The sequence below is a fragment of the Haplochromis burtoni genome, unplaced genomic scaffold (genome assembly GCF_018398535.1).
Source record: "Haplochromis burtoni strain Fernald_Lab_line unplaced genomic scaffold, NCSU_Asbu1 Contig_455, whole genome shotgun sequence".
Classification (NCBI taxonomy): Eukaryota; Metazoa; Chordata; class Actinopteri; order Cichliformes; family Cichlidae; genus Haplochromis; species Haplochromis burtoni.
In genome coordinates, this window is record NW_024582816.1 from 176,024 (window position 1) to 192,987 (window position 16,964).

Below are 16,964 nucleotides of genomic sequence, written 5' to 3' on the forward strand. Positions count from 1 at the left end.
TGTGTGTGTGTGTGTGTGTGTGTGTGTGTGTGTGTGTGTGTGTGTGTGTGTGTGTGTGTGTGTGTGTGTGTTAGATGATGAGCAGTGGACTGGTCAGGAGCGTGATGGAGCCAGGGGCCAGGTGCAGTGGTCATCCAGCGGACAGGAAATCTTCCTCATCTCAGAGGACTACTTCCCCATTTACTTTGTGGCACCAGGTACACACACACACACACACACACACACACACACACCAGCAGAGGAGGAGGGGGGTGGTCTATTTTGGCGGTTTGGTCGTTTCTGACTCTGTAGAAGTCGTCTGTGGATTATCCGGTGGGCGTTCTGGGTGCAGACCCAGGAGTCCACACACAGGTGGAGGCCCCACCTCAGAGGCAAGAAACAAAACATGGATTTGTTTTTGTCCCTGTGTGACGCTGCTGCTGATTGGTCGGTGACTCTGACTCGTTTCTGTGTCACAGAGAAGTTTTTGGGGAACCAGGTTTTGAGTTATGGGCAGAACCTGACCCTGAACTTCCGAGTGGACCGGCGGGACAGCCGTCTGTCGGCCGAGGATCTGGTGCTGGAGGGGGCGAACCTGCGGGTGGCCGTCCCCCTCATCGCCCAGGGCAACTCCTACCCCAATGAGAACACGCAGACATATGTGTTCAGGTGAGGCGCCGTGTGTTGTTTTCCCAGTGAAAACCAGTATTTAATCCAGCAAACTGGAGCAGATAATCTGCACCAGTACGTTTGCTCTCAGCGTTAATCTGGAGTTTTGGGTGTAAATTAAACTCATAATCTGAACATATTCATGCAGTTTTTATTTACAACCTGTTCACATAGATTGATTTAATCTGGACTGTCTGGTTGCAGTCCCTGACACGTTTTGCTGACACAGATTATTTGCTGTTAATTTCTTCATAGTCATTTAATCTGGATTAAATTGAAAATATTTTGGTCATAAGATTTAAAATTGTGAACGCGGGGTGATTACTATTAAACTCCACTAATACTCTCTTAATCTGGATTAAGTTAGAGGTTTGGTGGTAATCTGTTTTGTCCTCCTTGTTTTGCAAATAATCTGGATGAAGCTGTGATATTTGTATGATTCTCAGGATTTGTTTCAGAATCTGCTGATGATGTCATCTGATTTAAACCCTGTAGATTATTTGATAATCTGATTTTCCTTTTCAATGCTTTTGTCTTTGGTCTGGATTAAATTTGGTTCAGGCTCCACGACAGCACAGATTACCCCTGGAGGCCGACCATCAGCCACGCCGAATTCTACAAACTTCTCCACAACCTGACGGCCATCAAGATCCGCGGCACCTACAGCGACAGGAGTACGCAGCGTGCACACACACACACACACACACACACACACACTCTTATCGTCTACTACTGTTCACTAATCACTCACACCCTCCAGGTGCTGGTTACCTGGATGATGTCTCCTTGGTGACAGCAAGGCGGGGACCAGGTGTCCCGGCCCGCTGGGTGGAGCAGTGCACGTGTCCTCAAGGTTACCAGGGTCAGCACTGTGAGCAGTGCACGGTTGGATACCGCCGCGCCCAGCCGGAGCTCGGACCCTTCAGCTCCTGCGAGCCGTGCAACTGTAACGGCCACAGCGAGACCTGCAACACCAACACAGGTGAGGGTGGTGTCAGCGCGTCACAGAGGGCTGAGTGATGGGTTCGTTAATACTCAGGGCTGCTTTTTCTGTCCTCCACCCAGGAGCGTGCGACTGTCAGGACAACACGGCCGGTCTGAGCTGCGAGCGCTGCCAGGACAGTTTTTATGGCGACGCCACCCAGGGAACGCCAGGTGACTGTCAGCCATGTCCCTGCCCGCCCGGAGCCACCTGCGCTGTCGTTCCCAGAACCAGAGAGGTGGTGTGCACCAACTGCCCCACTGGGACTACAGGTACCAGATGCTAAACTGTCAGCCATTAGTCCAGTGTGAGGTGTGTTGTTCTTCCATGCTGTGCCGGTGTCGGGCGTGTCCCCGGTGCCCTGTAGGTTTCATGAAGTGATTAAATATAGGTTTCCTTGATTAACTGTTACGTGTGCCAATCACGTGACCTCACCTGTGTGCAGGTAAGCGCTGCGAGCTGTGCGATGACGGATTCTTCGGCGACCCTCTGGGTCAGAACGGCGGCATAGTCCGAACGTGTCGGAGCTGCAAGTGCAGCGGCAACATCGACCCCAACGCCGTCGGAAACTGCAACCGTGAGAACGGAGAGTGCCTCAAATGCATCTACAACACCGACGGCTTCTTCTGCGACCGCTGCAAAGAGGGTTTCTATGGCAACGCGCTGGCCCCCGAGCCTGCCGACAAGTGCAAACGTAAGAGGAGTCCAAAACCGAAATCCTTCCCGTGATGTTTGAATTGCGAGCGCAGCGAGGAAACCGTGTGATCTCTGATTTGTCCCCAGCCTGCGCCTGCTCGCCGCTCGGCACCAGGAACCAGCAGACCAGCTGCTCTCAGGGCACGGGTCAGTGCGAGTGCCTCCCCAACGTGGCCGAACGCGACTGCAGCGCCTGCATGCCCGGCTTCTTCAACCTGCGGAGCGGGAATGGCTGCGAGCGGTGCGTCCATCACGCCTACACATCTGTAGCTGTGCTTCGGTTCTGAGCGCCTTCACGGGCTCACGGCACGAAACCTCAGTCTTAGTCACGCTTACAGCGATAAACTTTAAATTCTCTTTCATTTCCAGCTGACTGGAAACCTGTGATGAGTCGATTCTGAGCAATTCTTCCAGGAAAACACAAACATGCACGTGTTTCATTGTGTTGTTTACTCATAGATGATGTTCTTCTACTTTTTCCCCCCACAGGTGCAACTGCAATCCCATTGGCTCCACCAACGGCCAGTGTGACATCGTTACGGGACAGTGCGAGTGTCAGCCGGGCGTCGCCGGCCTTCGGTGCGAGCGCTGCGAGACCAACTTCTTCGGCTTCAGCGTGTCTGGATGCAAACGTGAGGAAACTCGATAACGTCGCTGTGACGTTTTAGCGTTACGTGAACAGAACAGGACCCAGAATAGATCCTGGTGGATCTCCTCCGGTCGGAGGTCAGCAGGCACCAGCTCAGGTCTGTTAGAACCAGAAACATGAAGCCATGATCAGCTTTTCAGGGCTTTGCATCAACTGCGTGCACGAGGTGCACCAGGAAGTGTTTAAATCTAGTTTCTGCACCTGCACAGATCCAACCTGCCAACACGCTGTTTTTGATATCATATTGTACGGCTCCAGAATAGATCCTCTGAGAACTTCCTTAACCCTGATACCTGTTTAAGGTAAACACAGCAGTCTGTAATGTCACAGCGCGCCGTCTGTTAGTGTGGAGTAAACTGGGACTGAAAGGCAGGATCCCAGTTTGCATTCCTGCACACTTGGACGCTGCAGCACCTGCTTCAGTGAAGACGCAGACCTTCTCTGCTCTAACAAACTGTAAAGTTCAACTTTATTCAGCCTGCAGTTTGCAGGTCTGAGCCGCGTCGTCTTCCATCGCATCAGGCAGGCTCGAGTCTGTGTGTTAGACAAAACCGAGTCCTGTAACTTTAAGAATCCTTTGAGCGTTCAGGGTGACGAGCTGTGCTGTGTGTATGAGAGCTGTTATTAATGGACCGACGTCCTCGTCTTTGTTCCTGCAGCCTGCGATTGCGACCCCGAGGGCTCCGTGTCGGGTCAGTGTAAGGAGGACGGTCGCTGCGAGTGTCGGCCCGGCTTCGTCGGAGCTCGGTGCGACATGTGTGAGGAGAATTACTTCTACAACCGCTCGGTGCCGGGCTGCCAGCAGTGTCCTTCCTGCTACAGTCTGGTCAGAGACAAGGTGAGCCCGACTCCGAGGCAACGCCTTCGCTCTCCTCGCACAGAGGAGCTAACGTTTCTGTCTGCGCGTCCAGGTGAACCAGCAGAGGCAGAAGCTTCACGAACTGCAGACGCTGATCGATAACCTCAGCTCGGGTCAGGACACCGTCAGCGATCAGGCCTTCGAGGATCGTCTGAAGGAGGCAGAGAGGGCCATCATGGACCTGCTGGAGGAGGCCAAGGCCAGCAAAGGTGAGACCTGAGCTGAGATCTGACGTTTGCAGTTTATTTCCTGTTGCTGAGCAGAAAGCCAGACTGAATGTCTGTGACCTTTGACCCCGCAGAAGCGGACCAAGGCCTGCTGGACCGCCTAAACGGCATCAACAACACTCTGACCACTCAGTGGAACCGTCTGAAGAGCATCCGAAACACAGTGGACGACACCGGCACTCAGGCCGACCTCGCCCGGGGCCGAGTACGCGACGCCGAGAACCTGATCGACCGCGCCCGCCAGGAGCTGGACAAAGCCAAGGACGCCATCAGCAAAGTGGTGAGTGAGGGTGCTGTTTCCATGGCGACTAACCGAGCTCTAAGGCATTTTGGGTTTTTTATAAAACACGACTGATGTCATCGACAGGACATCAAACCGCCCGGCGGCACCGGAGCGCCCAACAACCTGACGCTGCTGGCCGAGGAGGCGCGGAAGCTCGCCGACAAGTAAGACCCCACGACACGTGTCATCAACACGCGCTGACGGCCTGACCTTAACCTGAATACTCGTCAAAGACACAAAGCGTTTGGACTTTTCTCCCTGCAGACACAAGATGGACGCTGACCAGATTGAGAGGATCGCCAAAAACGCCAACGATACGTCCAACAAAGCATACAACCTGCTGCAGAAGACTCACGAGAACGAGAGGAAAACGAGCGAGGAGATCGAGGAGCTCAACATGAAGTACGTCCCACCGCCTGACGAAGCCTCACTTTAGTTAGTTTTCCCTGCCGTCATGGTTACAGGTGGTTTTTGCCTTCTTGTTTTTGATTTGTGAGGTTTTTGTTGCTTTGTGTGAGAAATCCTCCTCGGTTTGGCCCTGTGGAGGTTTTTTGGAGGTTTCGTCTCCCCTTCATTTGTTTTTCATCCTTCCTGCTTCGGTTTTGTCCACGTTGTGGTTTTTTGAATCTTCGGTCACATCTGTTCAGTTATTCCATCAATTTTCTGAGTCTCTGTATTTTTTTCTTGTTCTTGTGGTTAATTTGCTGTATTTCGACTCATTCTTGGGACCTTTGTAGTGATTATACGCGGCTCTGTGGTTATTTTGCATCTCTTTGTGGTCATATTGTGTCTCCTGGTCATTATAGCTGTGAGGATGTTTTTTTTTTTCATTTTTAACTATTTTTATAGTAACTTTCTGAACCCCTTGGTGGTTTCTTTGCATCCCATTTTGTTGGCCAGTTTGTCTCCCCCCAGGGCTCTGGAGTGCAAATGCGACCAAATTTTTCAATGGTGCAACTAAAAAAATCTTAGGTCGCACCGCATCGACCAACTGTTTGAGTAAAAAAAGAAAAAGTGTCTGCAACTCTGAAAGTCTCCGTGTGGTCAACAGCGGACGCATGTTATCGTGGTCTAAACCAATCAGAGATAGTCAGGGGCGGGACCTCTCTGATTGGCCGTGGTCCAGTTGAAAGTGCAGGCAGAGAGGGAGGTGAGTAGCTTGAATAAAGCGATATCGATTCATTTAATCCTGAATCGACTTCTAAGTATAACCGTGTTTTGCCAGAAACGCCAGAATCTCAGGTTAAATGTTTCCACAAACAGTAAATGAGAGCAGGCACACGGACTCCACACAAAGACGGAAACACAGACCCGAAGCATCAGAATCAGTTTTCTGTTTCGGCTTCCGGCCCCGACAGCCCGTACACGGACACGCCGTCGGGGCTGAAAGCCGACAGCTCGCTGACTCGTCGGGTCCGCGCTGTGTTTACGTCTTTTTTGTGTCGATTCTGAGCTGTTTTGTCTCTCGCCAACCAAAATTCACTGAACCAGCAGCAAAAGAAGATCAAACTACGCTCCGCATTTGATAAACATCGTCATGAATTCCCTCTGAGCGTCGCTGTTTTGCTTCCACCACAATAAAACTCACACACACAGTTTCTCATCTCAAATCTGTTTTCTGTATTATTCATTCTCTTATTATAACACTGCGGTGTTCAGCAATGCGGTTGGAAAAACTTGGGTGCGCCTAACTTTTCTGCTGGTGCGGCACCAGTGCAACCGTGGCGAGCCGTTAGTCTAGAGCTCCGCCCCTTCAGTCATTTTCCTTTTGTCGTTACTTTGCTTCTTAAAGTCATTTTTCTTTATAATACCATAATAATGCCAATCGCTGGAATTAATACTGAAGCTTTTTGGGATTCTTTTAATGTTATTTGATGCTCTGCAGCTCGTCCACACGGGCTCTCGTGCATCCAGCAAGCTGTTCATCAGATCGTTTTGGAAAGGACAGAAACGTACAGCTCGTTCTTTGGTCTCACAGCTGGCTTCAGATCCAGAGTGATTTTTGTTGTCAGACATTTCCTTCAAAGATGGAAGAGGAAGAGTCGTTGAGCAGACTTCCTGATCGTCTGTGTTTTGTGTCCTGTCCAGGTACAACAAGGCGAAGGAACTGGCCAAGAGCCTGGAGAAAGAGGCCACCAAGGTTCAGACCGAGGCCGAGGAGGCCGGAAACAAAGCTTTGAAGCTCTTCGCTAACCTGACCAGCCTCCCGCAGATCGACACCAAGGCCCTGGTGGTGAGAGATGGACGCCGCAGTTTAATGTGAAACAGCAGAGGAAGTGTCGTAACTCACGTTTCTGTTTTCAGGAGGATGCCAATAAGATCAAGAAGGAGGCGGCGGACGTCGACAAGCTGATCGATAAGACGGAGAAGGAGTACAACGACCTCCGAGAAGACCTGAAGCCCAAAGAGCAGGAAGTGCGCAAACTGCTGGATAAAGGCAAAAGTGAACAGCAGGTGAGTTCAGGGCCTCTGGGAGCTTCTCAGGAGGAAAAAAATGCAACACAAAACTGTTTCCTCTTCCTGTGCAACAGACGGCCGATCAGCTGCTCGCTCGAGCCGACGCCGCCAAAGCTCTGGCCGAGGAGGCGGCGAAGAAGGGCCAGGCGACGTTTAAGGAGGCTCAGGACATCCTGGACAACCTCAGAGGTACCCGAGTGTCCGCCGTTCACCGGTTTCTGTCCGTGCTGCGTTATTGGTCCGTTCAAAACAAGATAATTAATAAAAAATCCTGTAAAACTGTCCATCGAGGCTTTGAGTTGACTTTAACAACAAAAAAACCTCTTGAAGGCGCTAATAGTTTGTAATGCGTCCCCTTTTCCATTTTCCTGAAATGCACCATTTCTGCTTCAGGCTCCGGGTGAGATGATAAAAATCTGCATGGAGATTTAAAATAAAGCCGTTTTCGTCACGTAACTCTGATCCTCGTCCACCTGCGGGGTTTTTCTCTCTGACTTCCTGCAGATTTTGATAAGCGGGTCAACGACAACAAGACCGCCGCAGAGGAAGCCTTGAAGAAGATCCCCATCATCAACGCCACTATCATGGCCGCCAACGAGAAGACCAGGCAGGCGGAGGAGGCGCTGGGCAACGCTGCCGTCGATGCTCGAGAGGCAAAGAGCAAGGCGGAGGACGCCGAGAGGATAGCCAGTAATGTGCAGAAGGTAAAGCGGCGGCTCGTCATTGGCCTGTGTCAGCTCGCCGGTTTCTCTCCTCTCACTGTGATTAAACTCGTGTCCTCGCAGGGCTCCGCCAAGACCAAAGAGGAGGCGGAAAAAGCCTTCCAGGACACCACCAATCTCGACAACGAGGTCAACGACTTGATGACACAGCTGACCAACGCCGAGAAGGAGCTCAAGGAGAAGAAGACCCAGGCTGACCAGGACATGATGACAGCGGCGATGGTACGACTCGCTCGTCACTGAACTCTCAGACTCTTTCTCCGGACATTATAAAAAGTTTAACATCCGTGTTCCTGTCCTCAGGCTTCAAACAGTGCAAAGGACGCCGAGGATAACGCCCGCAAAGCGAAGAGTACAGTGAAGACGGTCCTGAAGGTCATCACGGACCTGATGAACCAGCTCGGTAAGAACACCAGTCGAGCTGCAGCACCTGAACTTCTGAGAATGACTCGTTTCTTCGGGGGAAACCATAACGCTGCTTTTTTAATTAAAGAACTGAGCGATTGACGGGGAAACTAACTGTGGTTTTGTTTCGTGTGCAGGAAACATCGATAAGATCGACCTGAGCAAACTGAATGAGATCGACGAGTCGCTGAAGAAGGCCAAGGGCGAGATGGACAAAAGCGACCTGGAGAACAAGCTTAAGGAGCTGAACAACGTGGCGCAGACTCAGGAGGCGATGATCAACGACTACGACCGGCAGATCCGCGAGATCCGCGCCGACATCGCCAACCTCAACGACATCAAGAACACATTACCCGAAGGCTGCTTTAACACGCAGTCCCTGGAGAATCCTTAACCCTAACCCCGCCCTTCTCTTCCTCTAGCCCCGCCCCTTGCCCCACACTCACATCTAACACTCCGGCGAGCACGCCGCCTTTTACCAAAAACACTTTTTGTTTCAGATTTTTTTTTCTTTGACGAGACAGAAGCCGACGTGTGAAACCGTGATCACGTTTTCAGCCGCTGAGAAGCAGCTGGTTTTTTTTTTTCCCGAGACGCAGGGGCGTGGTTACGCTCGAACGAACTAAACGGCGTCGAGAAGCCGTGCAGAGGAACCAGAACCACAAACCCGACGTGACTGCAGCCGTCTGCTCCACAGCAGGAAGTTTGAGCGACGCAGGAAGCTCTGCCCGCATTTCTGTTTACTGTGTCCCACCAGCCATTTCCCATCATGCCCAGGGGCGTCCGCTCACTGAACGCCACTGCCTCCTCTAACCGGCAAACACAGTGAAGGAACCCTCGCTTTTCCTCTGAAGCTACGTGCCCATGCAAACAGCAGGAGACCTCCTCATCCTGCACCTCCTCCGACAGTGTTTTCTCCTCCAAACAGGTTAAAGATGCAAACTCGGCCGCTCCGCGACGAACCGCAGAAATCCAAAAACATTTCAAAACTAAACTCGTTTCTAGACGACGCATCGCGATGATATCAAGATTTCTCGTCAAGCTTGCAAAAAATTAAAAATGTAAAACTTGGAATATTGAGCCTGAAGATGTAAAGCCGGGAGATTCTCTCGAGTTACGAAGGTAAAATGAAAGCGCCGTCATGACTGTGAGAGATGTGAGATTCAGGATGTTGTTAAAAAGATAAAATGCCGAGTTAGCGTTTTTACCCAGAATGGCTCTAAAACGCTGATTTCTTTCTTGCAATGAGATGAAATCTCGATGTTATTTCGATGTTCTTGACGATTTCCTGTCGCAAGACGATCTGGGAGAGCGACGCGAGCATTGCTGCTCCTCGGTGTCGATAAGCTGTCGCGGGTGTTTGGCAGGAAGTCTTTTCAGTTTTGTGTTTTCGGGGCTTTTCCTGCTTCGTCTTCGGCGCGCTCTCCACGCTTCAACGCTCCCGTCTGGACTGTCACGCGTTAACGCTTCGCTCCAGGCTCGATCCAACACTATGCAACTTTGTACATTTTGCGTAGCGAGAGTTTTATCTGATACACTGGTGCTAATAATAATTATTTCAAATGTTCTATTTTTGTGTGAATGTTTTTTATTATTCTGACACAGAGTGAGGAACTTTTGTCGTGTGTAAATATCTGATGATTCAGGACGGGCTGATTTTCTCCACCCTGCAAACAGCCTCCATCACAATCAATCAACGGGAACCTCCAGCATAAATATCTATAAATATGAATATCTCATCACATGTGCCTAGTTATTATTATTATTATTATTATTATTATTATTATTATTATCATGCTTGCTTGTATACAAGGCTCCGTGTTGCTGCCTCATAGCGACACCATTACGTTTGTGTTTTTGATTCTCGTGTTTGTTTTCACCCTCTCACCAATCAGGTTGTTTTTTGAGTGGGCGTGGCCTGCCTCACCAGTCATTTCACTGAATGGAGTTAACAAGTCACATGTGGCTAAAGTAGCTTTTAATTAGTGTTTTTGTGCCTTAATATTAAAGTTCCTGCGAGGGCGTCCATGCTTTCATTTTGTCCTCGTGTCGGTACTGAAGCAGGTTTTTCTTTTTGTTGTTTAAAAATCAGGTCCCAAACAGAATTTAAAATGCCACTAGACTATTGGGCTTTTATTTTGAAACCCCCTCCCCTGACCAATGCTGGGGAGGCTTTTGTCTGTTTTTATTTCCCTCCTCCATCCATTCGGCCGCTCTGCAGGTGGTGCAGCTCACGTGATGTATAAACAGTATTTTAAGTTATAATGAACCGCTTATTCGTTTTGCACCGCCCCCCACGTCGCCTCAGACGGTGATGTGCGAGCTGCGCGGCGTGCAGGGCCGCACGTCTGCAGCCCTGTGAGGACCTGAACCACCCGAGTGTTTGTTCTTGTTTGTGCCCACGTGCTTGTAAATCCAAACGTAACATTTGAATAATAAATAAATTCCTACAGTTTGTCCGCGTGTGCTCCTGTTTTCTCAGCAGACTGTAACACAAAGATGGACGTAAACGCCACAGAGCCTTAGCGCTAGTGTTACAACGGCTGCCATGCTGGTTTCCTGGAGACATGACGGAGACACATTTGGAAGATCGGGTCCCAACACCACAAAGACGGTCCAGGGGTCGGGTTAGCTTAAGTGAAGCCCAGCAGACAGCTAGCGGCTCCACCCACCTCTGTCACCATCCACCTGCTGGTCAAAGAGGCCACGCCTCTAATAATGCAAACCTTAAGCCTTAATAAATGTAAACAGGTGAGCTGTAAGAACATCCTCCCCCTGTACAGGTGTTAACTGTAAACATTTTAACATGGAGCCTCCAGTGGACGTTAGAGGAACTGCAGGGTTAGCTTTTACTTTTGTTTTTATAAGACTGAAAATTGGAAAACTCCGGGAACTAAAGAGGGAATAACTACATGCATGTTTCCATCCGTGGCCTTTTCCTCCTAAACAGAGTGTTTGAGTCCCTGCGCACACCAAATGTTTGACGCGTTTTCTGTTGCCAACTCTTGTCATCCAGACCAACCACGCAAAAGTTAACCGCCGACGTCCTGAGGTCATGAAACCGAACACGAAGGGCCGAGCAGGTGAACTCCTCAAGCGACACCTGAAAACATCTGGACTGCTGCTGTGTGAAAGCTCCTGTATCAACTTTATTTAAACCTTTTTTGTGCATCAAAAGATTCCTGAATATAAAATATACAAAGTGATGTCTTATTTGTTGAAAAGGTCAGAGGTCACTGCATTCATTTTTTATATTTCACACAAAATCCCAACATTTAAATAAAACAAAATATTAATATCAGTTCTGATCAGACTGACACCATATTTACTCTGGTTCCCTTTGAACACAGATCAAAGCAAATCCCATGAAAATAAAGTTTTATTGGGTCTCAAACTTCTGCATCGCCTTTAATAAAAACTAAAATGAGAGGAAACTGACACGTGACCTGTGTGTCTGTGCTGTTTTTGAATCTTGTCTTTTGAGAAATGTTTAAAACGATCACTTAGGAACAGCAGCGAGGAACTTGTTTACGTCCCGTGGATGTTTCATTCTTTCAGTGTAAATTTTAAAGGAATTTTTAAGCTAAAATGTAAAACCTGAGTCAAAAAGTTCTTCTGGCATTCAAAAGAAAACTTTCATGGAAAAATCTGATGTCATCAACCAAATCCTGTCAGAATTAACAGGAGTACAAAACTGAATCTTCTTCTTGTCTAAAGGTTTAGAAAGTGTGAATGTTAAAGATTTTAAACTCTTTTGAGCTGAGATTTTTATTGAGCATGAGCTCTCAGTCCGGCCTGCAGTACCTTCAGGGCCCACCAGAGGGCCATGACACACAGTCTGGGCCTCACTGATCCAGAGAGCGTGAAGAAGTGTTTCTGCAGGTGAACCGTGAGCCGCGGTCTGCAGACACCACGCAGGTCTTTATCATCATGAGACTGCGCGGAGGTTTAAAAGTGCACCAGGTGTGAATGCGGCCTCCAGAACTTTAACAGGAAATAAGTCACGGCCGTATCGTCTGCGGCGTCCTCGAGCCCATGTGACCTCGTTCCACTTTTGGGCTCTCATTGGTCCGTAACTGACAGCGAATGGCGGTCGACCCCGCAGCGCCTGATAAATAATCCAGATTATAAAATGAAAAAAAAAAAGTCCTGATTCACGGAGTGGCACCACCACCCAATCTGTGGTAAAAACAGGAAGTGTGATTTCCGCCCACAGTCCTCGCCACCCGTCAGGACGCCGCACTCTCACCGTGGTTTTTCATGTGGCGCCGCAGCGTGTACATGTCGCTGAAGCAGCGGTTGCAGTGGCTGCAGCAGTACGGCCGCTCCTCTGTGTGGTGCTTCATATGGTGTTTAAGTGGCGTGCTGAGAGCGAAGCCCCTCCCGCACACGGGGCAGGTGTAGGGCTTCTCGCCCGTGTGCGTCCTCATGTGGATCTTCATGTCCGAGCTGGCCGTGAAGCTCCTCCCACACATGCGGCAGCTGTAGGGTTTCTCCCCGGTGTGCGTGCGGGCGTGGCGGATCATGGAGGAGGTGATGTTGAAGCCCTTCCCACAGATGGTGCAGTGGTACGGCTTCTCGCCAGTGTGCGTCCTCATGTGAATCTCCATGTTGTTCTTGCGGGTGAATCGCTTCCCGCACAGCCGGCAGCTGAAAGGCTTCTCGCCCGTGTGGCTGCGTGTGTGCACCTTCAGCTCCACCCGCCGCTGGAAGCTTTTCCCACAAAACTTGCAGACGTGGCTCTTCAGGTGTGTCCGTAGGTGCTCCAGCAGGCATTGCCGGTCAGCCTGCGGCTCGCCGCACACGCTGCAGAGGCAGCACTCGGCGGCGGCGTGAGTCTCGGCGTGGTTCAGCAGAGAGCCCCGGTAGCTGAACTTCATCCCGCAAACTTTACAGCTGCAGGAAGTCCCACCTCCTCCACCGCCTTCACCAACAGCAGGAGCACCATGCGGAGGAGGAGCAACGGGCTCCTCACAGGAAGTGCTCGGCTGGGCTTCGTCTTTCATTATCTCCACCATCTGAGCCTCCTCCTCCTCAGGCAGCTCAAGCTTGAATGGTTTAACATCCTCCTCTGCTGCCTGAGGAGCGACCCACACCTCCTCCTGCTGCTCCTGCTTGATGGTCGGCGGCTCAGACTCCTGGAGGTGCTGAGTGTCTGCAGAGGACGAGAGCGTGTTTTTTTAAATTTCTGGAGAATATTTGAAACGTTAAAAAGATTCTTGAGCTTAAAGAAAACAAACAGAACCACAAACTGCAGAAAACAAATCGACGAGACGTAAACGTGACCAGGAGTCACGGCGACAGGGGTCACGAGAGGCGGAGTCAGGGCGAGAGGACAAGCTGTTCACCCATCCCAGGGTTAACTCCGGGTGTTCGGGGTTACAAAGGCGCTTGGCTTCTGACTGGGGCACATCACCATGGTAACCGATGCAGCTTTGGCCTGTACCTACTGAGCGCAGACACTCGGCAGCACGCCGTGATGCTGCATCCAGTGTTTTTAGGCTCGGCCTGACCTCTCACCTGAAACACCGTGAATCAGGGGTCTAAACAGAACGTGACTGCATGCTGAAGCGGCAGTTTAGCCATTTGATTCATGTCACAGCAGCTCATTAGTGAATGAACATGGTGCAATAAATGTATTGTCAGAAGGACATTTTTCCAAACACTTGAATTTTCTTGCATTTACTTGAGTGGGGTTAGGGGTCGCCACTTCAGCATGCAGTCAAGTTCTGTACTCTTGCTAATGACCTACTAGTTGCATTCAGGTGTGCTGCAGCAGGGACACATGGAAACGTCTCAGGCCCTCGAGGACTGGAGGTCGAGACCCCTGCCGTGAACAAAAGAATCAGGAAGAACGTGACAGTTTTAAGCTGACACTGAAGATAACCTGCTCCCCACCGGGTGTGATCAGTGTAGGTTGCCATGGCGACTTAACCACGCTCGCTAACCCATTCATCTCCTCATAGACGAGCCCAGGACAGGTCTCCCTGCCTGCTGACCAATCAGATCTCTGGAGGACCCCTCAGTGCAGGTGGGAGGGCTGAAGTCTACCTGAAGAGCCTCAGTGAGAAACTTTGACTGTTGTCTGAAAGCACCTTTACAATCCTTTTACGATGATTAAATCAGAACACCTGCGTTTGTGAAAGCCTCGCACATTAAACACTCATTTATTATAATCCATCAGGTCAGCCTGTGTTGATCTGCTCACTGATGCTGCGGGGGAGGGGCTAAAACGAGCCCTGATAACGAACCAAAGCAGAAATAACAGAACGTTTGTTTATTTGTTCAAAGAGCTTGGAGCCGGCTGGAGTCAAACATCACCCGATTAATGAAAGAGTTTATTCAGCGTGTTTCCTTCACCCTCAGAGGAGCTCAAACCTGTGACGTCAGGGGGCGGAACCAGGTGAGGAAGTTTGACGTTAGCGGGTCTGTCAGTTTTCGTATTGTGAAAAATAAACAACAGAACCAGAAGCTCGCTCACGTTGGACCGGACCTGTGTGCGCGTCCCCGCCGACAGTCGCGGGCTTCGTAGGTGCGTACAGGCGGATGAGCTCGTCCTCGCGCTCCACCATCACTCTCTCCACCAGCACGAGGATCTCCTCCGCCGCCGCCGCGAGCCGCTCCGTTACTGCCGCGCGGAGGAGCCGCAGGTGCGCCATGCTGACCGGAAGAACCCGAAAACAGCCGAAAACAGGCAGCAGCCGCCGGATTTTAGTCCCTGCAGCGCACTGCGGCTGCGTCAACAGCAGGAGACGGAAGTTCCGCTTACACTTCACAATAAGAGCTTATATTTGTATATTTCTGTTACTTTCCTGCAGCCTTGAATATTTTTTTAAGTTATTTTATATGTTTTGTGCATTTGAAATGTTTTTCTAGCAGTCTCAAGTCTCTCTCTCTCTGTGTATGTGTGTGAGAGAGAGAGACCTTTTTTTTGTTTTCTCGTTCTTTTCGGTTAAAGCACACAGAGGCGCTGTGTGCTTTAATAAATCCAACTCGTCCTGCAGCAGGAAGAGGACGAAGACTTCATTTCATGACACAAATCAAACAGACTTTAGCTGAAACGTTGACAAGCAAAAGTCTAAACTCTTGTGACGATGCAGGGCGATTTAAAGTGTTGCTTATGTGTGTTTGTTCTCTAAATAGCATCATGTCTGCTTTTATGAGCTGCTTTTAGATTTGTGAGCCATCAGTCCTCTGATATATCAACCAATGAAGGTGCTGATGTACTTTTTCATTGTATTTTAGTAAAGTTAAAGTTGGGGCTTCATTGTTTGTCTGCACTGTCTCTCACCTGGATGACGGAGCATGCATCAAGACGTTTGTCTGCACTACTTTTATTGACGATGAACTGAGGTGCTGACAGCAACCATGACTCATAGACATCGGTTTTAAATATGGATCATTTCATAGTTTTTATTGGGTTATAAACTCAGTTTCACTGTGAGGTCAAAGGAGCTTGCAAAGAAAAGCGTCTGGACTTCTTTAAGTTACTTGAAGACGTTTCACCTCTCATCCGAGAAGCTTCTTCAGTTCTAAGGTCAAATGGTGGAGAGTTTCACTGTGAGAGCTGACTGACGACGGCAGACAGAAGCAGGTGAGTGTGCTGGTGTCAGTGATGAGTCTTTATGATAAAGAGTTTTATGTAAAACAGCTCTCTCTCTGTTTGCTTCTTGTCTCGGTGTGTGGAGCAGCAGCCTGGTTTTCCTGTCCGTGCTGAATGATGCTGCTTCAGTTGGTGGACTGTCTCTCTGTGTGGTTAGGAGGCTGAAACAACACCGTGCACATCCCTCTTCACATCTGCTCTGATTTAAACAGCTGCTCTAGTTTCTGTGGATAAATCTGATAAACATGGTTGAGCCTTAGCCCCACGTTTCATTTCTGAAAACTGGCAGGTTTACCTGAAACAGGGTAAACAGCCCTGTGATGATTCTCTGAATTATTCTTTGACACGTCGTCCCCTGAGCTGCTTTGGATGCTCACACTGTAACGTGATGTGTAATCACATGAGTGATTGAAGCTGTGCAGAGTTATGAAGGCCTGAATATATTTGCCAGCAGCATGTCCCAGCATTCATTTTCTTAAAAATATTTGTAGCATAAAGCTGCTGAAAGTCATTAAGTCTTCTTGTTTTATTAGTGTGTCCTGCTGAGTCAGCGCGCAGACACCAGTCTCTGTTTGCTGACACATCAGTGTCGTATCAGGTTACTTTGCTCTTTCCTCCTGTTCCTCTTTTTTACGCCACCATGTCCAGCATGGAGGTGTGGTGCTGCTTTCTGATTGGCTGGACTGTGGCTGGTCTGACGTGTGAAAGCCTCCTGCGGTAAAACATCCTTGTTTAAAAGCTTTTTCAGAGACTCTGGAGCTCCCTGATTGTTTACCAGGAGATGAAAGCATGACCAGCTTTTAAATCAAACTTTATTCAGTCTTAAAACCTGCTCTGAAACAAACAGGAGGCAGTAACCTGCAGCCAGGTTTAACCCTTAGAGTCCCCCGAGAGCAGCAGTGCCCAGCCTTCCACCTTTCTACCTTTAAAACCCGCCTTCCAAATGGCTGGCTTTTAGCTAGGCTTTAGCTTCAGCCAAGTGGAAGCTAAATTGGCTAGTCATTCATATGTAAATTAGGTTGTTATCTGGGAATTCTGGAGGGAGGGGAGTGGGGTAGACTTGTAGTCAAGACCGCCTAATCCGAGACCAAGACAAGACCAAGACCAGAGGGTATCGAGACCAAGACAAGACCAAGACCAAGACCAAGTTGAGACGAGACCAAGACCGAGACCGAGTCGAGTCGAGACGAGACCAAGACCGAGACAAAAAAAGTCTTTAAACTGCAGCCAGATGCTATTCTATATACATATTCAGGACACCTTAAACGAGTTTTTTAATTAAGCAGCAAGGCAGAACAAAGTCGGGGCTGTATCAAGACACAGGGACTAAACCCCAATTCAACCAGACCCAAAACTGATCTGGAATTAAAACAGGACTACAACAGTAACCAAGACAGAACCAGAATCAGAACTAGATGATAGTAGCACTAAAA

At 49.5% G+C, this 16,964-nt stretch overlaps 3 protein-coding genes across 4 annotated transcripts in view; 1 reads left to right on the top strand and 2 right to left on the bottom strand.

Annotated features, from left to right (window-relative positions):
* The window catches only part of lamc1 (laminin, gamma 1), a 45,555-nt gene extending 35,172 nt beyond the window's left edge, over positions 1–10,383 (top strand). The window contains exons 9-28 of the mRNA XM_005945783.3: positions 75–197; positions 459–648; positions 1,210–1,322; positions 1,409–1,630; positions 1,714–1,902; positions 2,076–2,324; positions 2,414–2,567; positions 2,816–2,958; positions 3,635–3,813; positions 3,887–4,043; positions 4,136–4,341; positions 4,429–4,508; positions 4,609–4,746; positions 6,433–6,577; positions 6,649–6,798; positions 6,876–6,990; positions 7,306–7,505; positions 7,587–7,745; positions 7,827–7,926; positions 8,066–10,383. Of these exons, the coding sequence (XP_005945845.1) occupies positions 75–197; positions 459–648; positions 1,210–1,322; positions 1,409–1,630; positions 1,714–1,902; positions 2,076–2,324; positions 2,414–2,567; positions 2,816–2,958; positions 3,635–3,813; positions 3,887–4,043; positions 4,136–4,341; positions 4,429–4,508; positions 4,609–4,746; positions 6,433–6,577; positions 6,649–6,798; positions 6,876–6,990; positions 7,306–7,505; positions 7,587–7,745; positions 7,827–7,926; positions 8,066–8,322 (3,269 nt within the window). The 3' untranslated portion in view covers positions 8,323–10,383. The remainder of the gene's footprint in view (positions 1–74; positions 198–458; positions 649–1,209; positions 1,323–1,408; positions 1,631–1,713; positions 1,903–2,075; positions 2,325–2,413; positions 2,568–2,815; positions 2,959–3,634; positions 3,814–3,886; positions 4,044–4,135; positions 4,342–4,428; positions 4,509–4,608; positions 4,747–6,432; positions 6,578–6,648; positions 6,799–6,875; positions 6,991–7,305; positions 7,506–7,586; positions 7,746–7,826; positions 7,927–8,065) is intronic.
* A 1,680-nt stretch (positions 10,384–12,063) lies between these two features.
* On the bottom strand, positions 12,064–14,689 carry LOC102290785 (zinc finger protein 239). 2 transcript variants are annotated; one of them, XM_005945784.3, is made up of 2 exons: positions 14,410–14,689; positions 12,064–13,083 (listed from the first exon to the last, which is right to left on the bottom strand). In XM_005945784.3, exons 1-2 carry the CDS (start codon positions 14,585–14,587, stop codon positions 12,158–12,160), a joined length of 1,104 nt encoding a protein of 367 aa, XP_005945846.1. In that variant the 5' UTR covers positions 14,588–14,689; the 3' UTR covers positions 12,064–12,157. The 2 variants fall into 2 exon arrangements, with proteins under 2 accessions (XP_005945846.1, XP_042069509.1); XM_042213575.1 differs by having other exon boundaries at positions 14,422–14,686.
* Positions 14,690–16,936: 2,247 nt separating this feature from the next.
* Positions 16,937–16,964, bottom strand: part of LOC121812176 — a 10,770-nt gene continuing 10,742 nt past the window's right edge. Inside the window, exon 3 of the mRNA XM_042213567.1 lies at positions 16,937–16,942. Within this exon, the coding sequence (XP_042069501.1) occupies positions 16,937–16,942 (6 nt within the window). The remainder of the gene's footprint in view (positions 16,943–16,964) is intronic.